This window comes from Pinus tabuliformis, chromosome 6 (assembly GCF_031772625.1).
Source record: "Pinus tabuliformis cultivar Carrire ecotype Pingquan chromosome 6, CPIR1, whole genome shotgun sequence".
In the NCBI taxonomy this organism is placed as follows: Eukaryota; Viridiplantae; Streptophyta; class Pinopsida; order Pinales; family Pinaceae; genus Pinus; species Pinus tabuliformis.
The window spans coordinates 1928248987-1928259507 of NC_142292.1; the positions used below are offsets into that span (position 1 = coordinate 1928248987).

A 10521-nucleotide genomic window follows, 5' to 3' on the forward strand; every position below is an offset into this window, starting at 1 on the left:
GCGTCTGTATAGTCAAACCTACAATCAAGAAGACAACTCAACAAACCTATCACATTTAGAGACTCTTCCATTTCTACATTATTCTAACATACATTTTAATCCTCAAATATTTATAAATAAACTCACTTCTCAATTATATCAAATTAAGTAACTACCATTAATATCTTATCCACTTCTTCAAATTAAATAATTATAATGAGTAACCAACTTCATGTTCTCCAAACTTGGATTATAATACCTACCTAAAATTCCAACCTTAGAAATTCATCGGAACAACAATACTATTGTATATTCTACACGAAAGAAATAAATACCCCACATATGTTGACATGCTAAACGCCTCTAACTCAATCTATTTAATCAACATCTTCATTATTATTATTATAACGACAGTGTTTTTGTACGCAATCAGAAATCAATCTATTCAATTAATCTGCTCAACAATGATAACAATAATTTTATACCCAAATATTTGACAGCGTAGACCGACTCGACCCATTACATGGTTGCATGTATGGAAAACTTGAGTCCAGTATTCAATTAACTATTACATGTTTGCATCATGCATTATTTGACTTCAACAATGATCATGCATTGTGATCTTCAACAATGATCACAGTATTTCTATAGCCCAATATTTCACTAAATGTAGACCTAAACTGACCCATTACATGGTTGCATGTATTGAACACTTAATCCACTAGTCTCCGTTGAGGGTCATCTTCACTTCACTGCACAATCCAACGGACCACGTGCAAATGGAGCGATCCAAATTGATTTATACAGTGTATAGGCAGAACTACGTGTATGAAACGTACAAATCTGGTAGTGTAACACCATCAACGAACATTAATGATTGGGCCTCCATACGCTCGCCCTTTAAGGATGAAGTTATCAGGCTTTTCCACTTCTTCCAACCACGCAAGGCCTTCATGATTGACATCTTCTTTGTTTTTTCTCCCTGTCAAATCACATATGCATAGAAATTCAGTTTGTTGAATCTCTATAAACCAGTTTCTATAGCAATTTAATCAAATCATTTCACTGAATATCAAAGGCCATTAGAGGTTACCCTTACGCAAAAGACCGCTGGAGTAAGGATAAACACGGTAGTATGCAGGATCCTCTCCATAAGGGGGAGCTAGTACATCCAGCACTGCACAAGACGTTACTGCAGTGAAAGAATGTATGTTGCCCCCTGTTGTTGGATATAATACTGATGATTCACAATATGGGGCTCTTAAAACAGCGTCTGATTTCAACTCGGCAAGTCGTACTGTAAGAGACAAATTCATAGAAGCACGATAATCAATAGATGGAATATTTCAGTGTTCTTATATCGACGCAATAACATGATTGTTAAGAAATATTTTAATCACAAGCTTACATCCTGGTGGGTGAGAATATTGCTGATTGGAATTCATGGCTATGCTGGATACGGGGTCTAGCCAATCATAAGACTTGATGTGCATTGAGCCATACAGAAGTTTGCTCAGCACTGTCATGCCACGATGATCGTGGAGTGGAATCACTGCTGATCTAGGTAGACAAAAGACTCCCATCTGATTGAATAGAAGAAACCATCAGTTACAGTGAATATTTGGCCATAGTAACAGTCCTCAGATATATCAATATGTAACTCAAATAGATTAAGTCGTGTATATATATAGTAACTTCATATATATTGTAAGTTCGGTATTGGTGAGGTTAAATCAAGTCGTTTATATATATATTCAGGTCCATGTCGTCGTTCATATATAATCTATTGGTGAAGCTAATTAATTATATTTAGAGTTAAGTTTAAGAACAAGATCAAAATTAAGGTTGGAAATTAAATTAATAATTTAATATCTAAAAATACTTTTCTAGTTTAGGTTGATTGCTGATCTTCTGAATATTTCGCAATCAAACAGATAACAGATATAGGTGTAGTGAATTATTTGTTTAACTATGCTTTATGATTGCGAAATATTTTGAAAATCAACCATAAATATGAAAGTAACCAAAATACTAACAAACCCTATCACTATCTATGCAAAACCCTGTATTATATATTATCAAACAAAACTGCGTTTGTTCTGTACAATGATATGAATAGTCAAGCAGAAACACAATTTAGTGGAATGATTTGGGTTTTGCGTACTCACTGAAAAGTTGTTACATTCATGAATGTGGATATATATGACAGGTGGAGTCCATCGATCTCCCGACCCTGAGCGTTTGCGTTCTCTTCTTTTCTTGCCCGTTCTAGAACACGAGGAGGTAATATGTTGCGCTATTTCCAAGCTATGCTGCTCTATTTCCAGTATTGCAGCCTCGTCAAGACCCAAGTCGATGGGTTTTACTGTATCTGCAATACAATTTCAATGAATACTTCCACTATAAGACAAGAGAAAGAAAAAGAAAAGCACAGCATCAATCAGGTTTTGCGTCATAAATACTTCTAAATATTCAAAATTAAAAGGGAGAAAAGACTTTTGAGATACAATGAATCATGCCACTGAATTTGATCTGTAATAGTTTCTGCCATAGTTACCAAATTCGGCCGAATCAGGCTGAAAAATTCGAATATTCGGCAATTCGATTCGGTTCGGTGAAAAATACGGTTAAATTCGATTCGATGAATGCAGAATGTAATTAGTTTCTATTTCTGACCAAACTGACGTGGATGGAGTCAGAATTATGGATGAGGGAGAGCAGGAAATGCGGACTCGACACGCCCACAATCAGTAGAGGGAATAGATGGCAAAAACATAGGATTTGCAGCCTTTAACCAGAGGAACAGAATTTACAACATAAATAATTTCTCTACAATGTGCTTTCTAACAGGATTCACTAAAAGAGCTAATTAGATATTTAGTTTTTAAATTATTAATTAATATTCACGTTATTTTTTAACAGGATTCACTAAAAGAGCTAATTAGATATTTAGTTTTTAAATTATTAATCAATATTCACGTTATTTTTTATTTTTGATTTGAGGTTGCTATTTTTTTGAAAATGATATTTCTAAGAAAATAATATTTTTGAGTGTATTTGTTTTTCCAAAAACTAATTTATATAATATTATATACAAGTACGATATTTCTAATTGTTTCAATTTCTAAATAATCGAAGGAAAATAATTTAATCGTAAAAAATATAATTTTTTTCTTAAAATTTAAAAATATAACGAATTTATAAGTTCTATATTTTCGAATTTTTTCCGTATTGAATTTTAATCAATCGAATTTTTTCCGTATCGAATCGAATTCGTATTCGTATTCGAATTCGAATTTGGTAACTATGGTTTCTGCCACATCATCTTGAGTATGTCTTTTTAAACATGACATTATTTTTGCTATTAATAGTAGTAAGCAACATTGCAATGTAATTCAATACCCTATGTATCAAATCCCTGCTCAGAAAGAAAGCCTCAAAACAAAACTTCTTTAATAGATACTTAAACTCTAATTTTTCTCTATCAAATCCCTGCTGGGAGAGAAAACCACAGAACCAAACATGCTTAATAGATACTGGAACTGCAAAATTGCAGGTGTTGTGATGGGTAGGATTTGCTGTCTTTTTTTCTCATTTTCGAATCTCATGTTGTTACATGTTTGTTTATGCATCACATGATTTCTCTAAATAGCAGCCAGATGTTCTTGAATGTTGATAGTACCAGATTGATACAGTAAACCACATTAAAAACAATACTGGAACTGCAGTTTTGGTTTATATTAAATAAGTTTTGTTCTGAGGTTTTCTCTCTGAACAAGGATTCGATACGTAGGGTTTTGAATGATATTTCAATGTTTCTTAGTACAGAACTTATATATAGCGTCACACAGGTCATAAATAAACTGAAAATCCATATAACTTGTTTCAATTTTTTAAAAGACATAGCGCCTTTCCCTGAAATAATTAGAGTGTCACACGATTCATGATTTCAGTGTGACGTAAAACTATCAGAAATAAAGAGGGATTAAAGGAACAGGGGATTCAAGAAACCAAAATGTTTTAAAGATCCTGATTTCAAGATAAATCTTTAACTATTCTATGAACATTATCCCTATATGTGAGGGTCAGTATAAACAGATATACTTTGGTTTATTAATTAGAAAGCTAATTATTCTCAGTCTAAATACATGTAGATATTCAAAAACGAGTTCCAAACAGCAGGCAATGAATTAAAGGAATTTTCAGACTTATAGATTCATTTTCGTTCTCAATCTCAATCTGAGATATCGACTATTGATACAACTGCACGCTCAATTATGATATGATAAATAAATGCAAAACACCAAAGGGTGATTAAATGGAGGGTTTACCCAAAAGGGACGTTAATCTACGAATGGCCTCTGGTGGAGGTACAGGCACAGATCCTGCGGGAGAGAAGGTTTCCTTGCAGAGCTCGTAAACCGTCTGCATTACATTACTACTGCTCATTTGCACTACGTAAGGAGGGTCTTCCAATGTTCTTAAAGCGGCAGTATCACCCGCTAGACCTGTAACTTTCCCAACTATAGCTGCTCGGTTTATTTTAACATTAATCCCTGCAGCCACAGAAAACCTAAAGTTTAGTTTATAATGGAATCTCGATTCATGCGTTGCAGTTGCAGAGCCACGAATATTTGAGACGACCGCCCAAAATCTAGGACTAATCGAAATATTCGCGTCTGATGGCCACGAGAGAGTAGTGATTCCTGGTTTTGAAAGCAACAGGAAAGAAAACCAGGTGCTGTGTACGTGTGTTTACATTTACAATGGGCGACTAGAGGGTCCTGTTGAAACAAGGAATTGAATTTTCAAAGTCTTTTATGAACAATTTGTTATCAACTCAAATTGTTATTCCTCGTCAAATCTTGAAAAGGAAGTGTGAATGTATTCTCCACCACGGGAGTGACAGTATTTTGAATGCTTAAATTGATTAAAGTGCATCCATCATGTTAATTGAATATTAATGTTATCATGGAGTAATAGAATTGTACATTTGTTTCATTGGTTTATCGACCTGGTCGCTATGAATATTAAAGTTACACTGTGCTAATCAATGTACATTTCGTTTTGTAACTAATCACCTGAAACATGTGATTCATCATACTGTTCACACACTGGAAAGCACTTCCGTGACTAAACTTTTAAATTCATTTTTGGGTTTACTCAGTTAAAACCTGTGTGTTAAGTCATTTGCATAGGCTCTCGATAAGGACATCTTGGTTTTTATTATTATTTTTTAACTATATCTCTATTTCTATATTTAGTCATCGTGTATTTATTATTTATTGTATAGGAAGAGGAATAAAAAGGAAATCTAAGCTTGAGGCACCAATGATATTTTTTCCCTAAGACTTTTTATTTTCCCGAGTCTCGGTTCAATTAGGGTTTACATGAACTTGAACTAGGTCTCTTTTAATTTTTCTTCCGAATTTCTTTGAGTTATGTACTTGCTAAATTGGTAAAAGCTAATTTCAAGAGGTGAGAAGAAATGACCCACTTATCTCTTAATTGGTGAGGAATTTAGTAGCAGCAATTTGACAATTCAGCTAACTTTGGGGACTTATAGAAATTAAAAATTATAATTTGATAATATTTTATAATAATTTAATAATATCTAATAATATTAATATAAATTAGTTGAATTTGACCATCAAAATTTAACATAGTAATAAATTTATTATTCCATTAAAATTATATATATATAACTCATTAAACACTTAAAAATAAATAATATATATGAAAAGGTCCATTTATAACTAAAATTCAAAAATTATCCATAAATTATTCAAGTGTTTATAGGTGTTTTGAGGTTGTAGAATCTTTAAGCATTCAAAAGTATATTTTTAACCATAATAAATCACAATCTTGTTTGAAATTGTACTGTCAAATTCCAAGCAAAAGTCATTTCTTCTATTACTTAGACTACACCAAATTAAATCTAAGATGATAACTAATTTCTATTAATTAACAAGTTTATATTTCAACAATTAAAAATTAATAATTTAAATAAATAATAAATAAATATTTATTTTTATTCTTTAAATTTTCAACATAAATTACTATTAATAGATTATAATTTATATTAATTTATAAAAATAATATTTGAAAAACAAAACACTAATACTTACTACTTAAATATATCTGAGACATGGAATGAAAACTATATTATATTAATTTTAAACCCAACCTAGAACCATCTTAACTACCTATCTACCAAGCCCTAAGAGGGATCAAATCTCTTGAGATATAAACCTCTTTTAAATTCAAAAGATATTTGATCCCTCTCGACACTTGGTATATCTCACATGTATTGTTGTAATATACACACATATGGAGAAAACTAATATATGATAGGTGACTCTCTTGCCTAATAGTAAAAAGACATATAAAATTATGTGATAGAACAATACAAGCTACATAGAATAGCCCTTTTCAACTCCATACATCCAAGGAACCTATGCCAAACTCATATAGAAACTCTCCTGGCCAAACACCAAATTTGGGTCGACCACTAGATTTAAAAGAGAACCCCAAAATTTAGTTGAACAGCAAAATTTAGAACTCCAAAATTGTGAACACAAAAAGTTAAGCCTATGGAAACCCAAAATTTTATTCTATCTCAACTCAAATTTCTTTCCATAACGGACAGGAAAATTCAGCCTGAACACCAAATTTTCATATTCCTGACTGAACTCTAAATTTCAGTCAACTCCATTGTGTCATTTGGTAAAAAAAAATAATGAATCCAAGACTAAAACCTTATGGAGTGGAAGAATTTGCAACTCAACCTACAATTCTCTTGTCTATATGCATGCCATTGCCTACACACCTTGCTTGTTTGGCAAAGCATGGCCTAACAAATTGTTGCGTCACCTCCTTTTCCAAATCTAATCAATGATTTGTCTTAATTCTCAACTACAAATGTGTTATCTCTTTCATACCAACTTGTCTATCTCATTGTCCAATTCTCATGTCTATATATACTTGCTAGAATAACCATACCCAACTGATGTGTTACTTGGTTGGGGCACTACTCCTTATCTAGTTAATGCCTCATCCCTCCAATACTTCGTCTCACCACACATGTCCATCTCATCTCATATGAATCAACCTACATGATCATATCAGGTCACAACACACTCTATCAACTCCATTTCGACTCGTTACACATGTGTTTGCACCCTCAACTAACTCATCTCAACTCATGCAATACATTTTCACACCTAAACTCTTTGGTTTGTCTCCCTTCATGTTATGCTCATGTGTTAAGTGCAAGGGAAGTCAATCCATATTCCCAACTTTCTCGCATTAGTCCACCCATGTAATCTCAACCATTGGTCCATCATCGTAACATGACGGTGGAACTAGAATCCCAAGTTTTTCCATTTTGACACACACCATCTCATGCAAGGACCCAACTAATCACATAGGTGTACCCATTGTAACAAATCCAGGTTAATTTTCCATGTAAATAAAGGAACATCATAAGAGGACAAAATAAAACCAAGGGCATGGGACACATATTCCAAGCTGAATGGGGGGGAACATCACATTGAGAGTCACTTGAGGTTGGTTAATTATTGGCTATGAAAATTGGCATTGGCATTGGCATTGGAGAAGGAAAAAGTTAATAAATGACAATTACTTCAAGGAATAAAGGAAAATAAGAGAAATGAAAGATGAAGAGACAAGAATATGCAAGGGAAATTACGCAGAAAATAAAGGAAAAAGAAAGAAACAAGAAAAGGAAAGGAAGAGGCACCAAGCATCAATGATGAAAAGGCACTTGAGAATTAGTTGACAACTTTTTCTCAAATTTTGATCTATTTTAGAAATCAAAATCAAAGAGGAGAGGGAGAGCACCTTGATAGAAGAAAGCAAAGGACAAGCAAAGGAAAGGAAAGTGCAAGAGGAAATTTGGATAACATAAAGTAAGGGAAACAATTAGCTGTGGATTTGTAGATAAGAATGTGCATGTGTGACTTAGCATGTTGTTATTTTGATGTATGGTACATGCATTTGGTTATGTGATTTCTTTGTTATCATTGTATGGGATTTTTCTATATTGACAGTGGTTTACAACCTTTCCTTTCCATTTCCTCGATAGCCATGGTACAGTGGGTTCCCTATTTCGGTTAAGCTTTGGATATCTCTTAGATTTCAAATCCGGGTGAGGTGGTATTAGTAAAATTCCAAAGGGTTGAGGATAGAGATGGTAATTCTCCTAGAACTCTTGACGGATGGGTGGAGACATGAAAATTCCTTTGGATATAGTGAAGAATTAGAGGCATCCAATGTTGTTTGGTTTTGGTAATTTTTGGACAGGTTTAGGTGAAATCCATATGGTGGAGGGTTGAGCAGGCTTAGCCTATGGAAGCCTTGGATGGTTATGTTTTTGTTTATCCCATGTGACTCCGCATTCATGATTGGAATATGACATGGGGGTGATTGGATGAAAGAGAGATTTCTTTCATCTTAATCTATGGTCGGGTGGTATGTTGAAGTCCCTAGCTTGCTTGGATTTATTCATATTTTATTATGTGTTATTTCTTATTGACACCAATGAACACTTATGGATTGTTGCATTGATTTTATGACTAGTTTATCATAGTTGCATTCTAGTTGAATGTTGGTTATAGGTATGGTTAAATGATGTGCTCTTGTTATGGATATTGTTCATGAGTCGATAAGTTATTAAATGGTTATATGGATGTATGAGAAAACAAGTGTTATGTAGCCAGATTGAGAGGGAAGTGAGACTTATTAATGATTCTCTGGCAAAATGAATGAGATAATGATCATATATGCATTCGTTACATGTAGCTACCATGTTTACAATATGTTTGTCTAAATATTTATCATATGTTTTGTATGTTCTCGAAATATCTGAGCCTAAGAATTGTTTATGCATACTTGTGTTGGTTTTAGATTTTATTCTACATTGTCTTTGACATTTGTGGGTAGTGGACTCTAGGTTGGCCCTGAAAATGTGGTATTGATTTTGTAGTCACAGTCTCTTAACTAAGAAATTTTTGTTGTAGCTGCACAGAGGAAGGCCTATGCGTGAGGCTGGGGCTTATTGGTCACATGGAGGGTTTGGCATGGGTGCGACTGGGCTCTCAGGTCAACATAAAATATAGTTCCAGCTCAGGGTAAGACCATCAAGTAGATTCCTTTTGACATCTAGGTGGTTTGATGTCCCTAAGAAGTTAGAGTAAGTTTCAAGATGGTAGACCCCACTTCCATAACTACAACTTGATTTTTGGGTCATGTTATAGTAACTCTCAACTCATGTTTACACTAGAGATCTTGTAAACACAGGTAAATGTGCGATTGGGTATTACAGAGTGGTATCAAAGCAAGGTTGCATCACTGGACCTTGGGGTAAAAGCATATTGTCATGCAGGTTTATATGTTTGGAATACATGCATGATGATTAATTGATGTTATGTGCATTATGTTCATATGCATGTCAGCCATCTTATTTCTATTGGGGTTACATGCATGATAGATGCTAGTTAATTAGTGCAGTCATATGCATGTGCATTGATCATTCATGCATGATAGTTAATTTGTTGTTATATGAATTATGGTAATATGCAAGCTAATTATTTTCATTTTGGTTTCTTGCATGACACTATAGTTCTTGATATTATTGTGTATAATGCTAATCTAGATTGACTTGTGTAGATGTGATAGCCTTCCCTGAGATATATCAAGCTATGCTATTGAATATGTCTTCTATTTGGTTTATCTAACATGGTAAGTTTGCAGGACAATGGAAGACTAGTTGAGTATAGTTCATATGACTCCTTGTATAGACCAAAAGAGACATTGGTGGTACAAGAGAGATCAGTTGAGGATCAGAGAGAGTGAAACTCTCCTAATCTAGTAGATACATTGAGAAGTTTGAAGGAAAAAATTGTGAGTTGCAAGGCAAACAATGAGCAGGTTGATTGAGGCACATGAACGGTTTGCGAGAGGTCAATAAAAGAAAGTTGAGGTTAATTTTGTCATTCACTAGAGACTTTGAGATTTGCAGAAGTAGGGATAGCTAGAAATTAGTCATGGGGATACATAGGAATAAAATATTAATTCTGTTGATGGAAGCAGGTATCGGAAAGGGTACATGATGGATAGAGACGGTACACTAAGGAGTGGTAGATCCTTGGATACATCTGAGAGCAGGGCTAGCACTCATGGAATTTTTTCTAGCTCTAGTTCCGAGAGACATCATTTCCATCACCGCGAGCATCCTTATAGGAGGAGTGAGAGGGGGTACTTTCTAGAAGATTTAAAGAAATACAAGCCTCCTACTTTTGATGGTGAGTTGACTAAGTTAGAAGATGCAGAAGAATGGCTCCTTGGGATGAGGAAACTCTTCAAATTTGATGATTACTTTAAGTATATAAAATCCAAGATATCTACCTTCAATCCCAAAGGAAAAGAAGATATTTGGTGGGAAAATGTTAAGCATGTCGGAGACATCAAGGAATGGATATGACTTGTGATGAGTTTGAAATACTCTTTAGGAAGAAGTAT

The 10521-nt window shown here is 33.9% G+C and overlaps 1 protein-coding gene across 1 annotated transcript; it reads right to left on the reverse strand.

Annotated features, from left to right (window-relative positions):
* Positions 1–428: 428 nt before the first annotated feature.
* LOC149266894 (plant cysteine oxidase 3-like) lies at positions 429–4675 on the reverse strand. Its single transcript, XM_089397601.1, has 5 exons — positions 4311–4675; positions 2148–2350; positions 1388–1562; positions 1073–1276; positions 429–961 (listed from the first exon to the last, which is right to left on the reverse strand). Exons 1-5 carry the CDS (start codon positions 4426–4428, stop codon positions 840–842), a joined length of 822 nt encoding a protein of 273 aa, XP_089253727.1. The 5' UTR covers positions 4429–4675; the 3' UTR covers positions 429–839.
* Between the last annotated feature and the right edge of the window lie 5846 nt (positions 4676–10521).

Excerpts from the sequence above, each read along its gene's own strand:
- LOC149266894 (XM_089397601.1), bottom strand. The coding sequence starts at position 4,428 with ATGAGCAGTAGTAATGTAATGCAGACGGTTTACGAGCTCTGCAAGGAA. Across the intron at positions 1,563-2,147 it reads ATGAATGTAACAACTTTTCA|ATGGGAGTCTTTTGTCTACC; the intron begins GTGAGTACGCAA and ends CTATTCAATCAG. Across the intron at positions 962-1,072 it reads CAGCGGTCTTTTGCGTAAGG|GGAGAAAAAACAAAGAAGAT; the intron begins GTAACCTCTAAT and ends GTGATTTGACAG.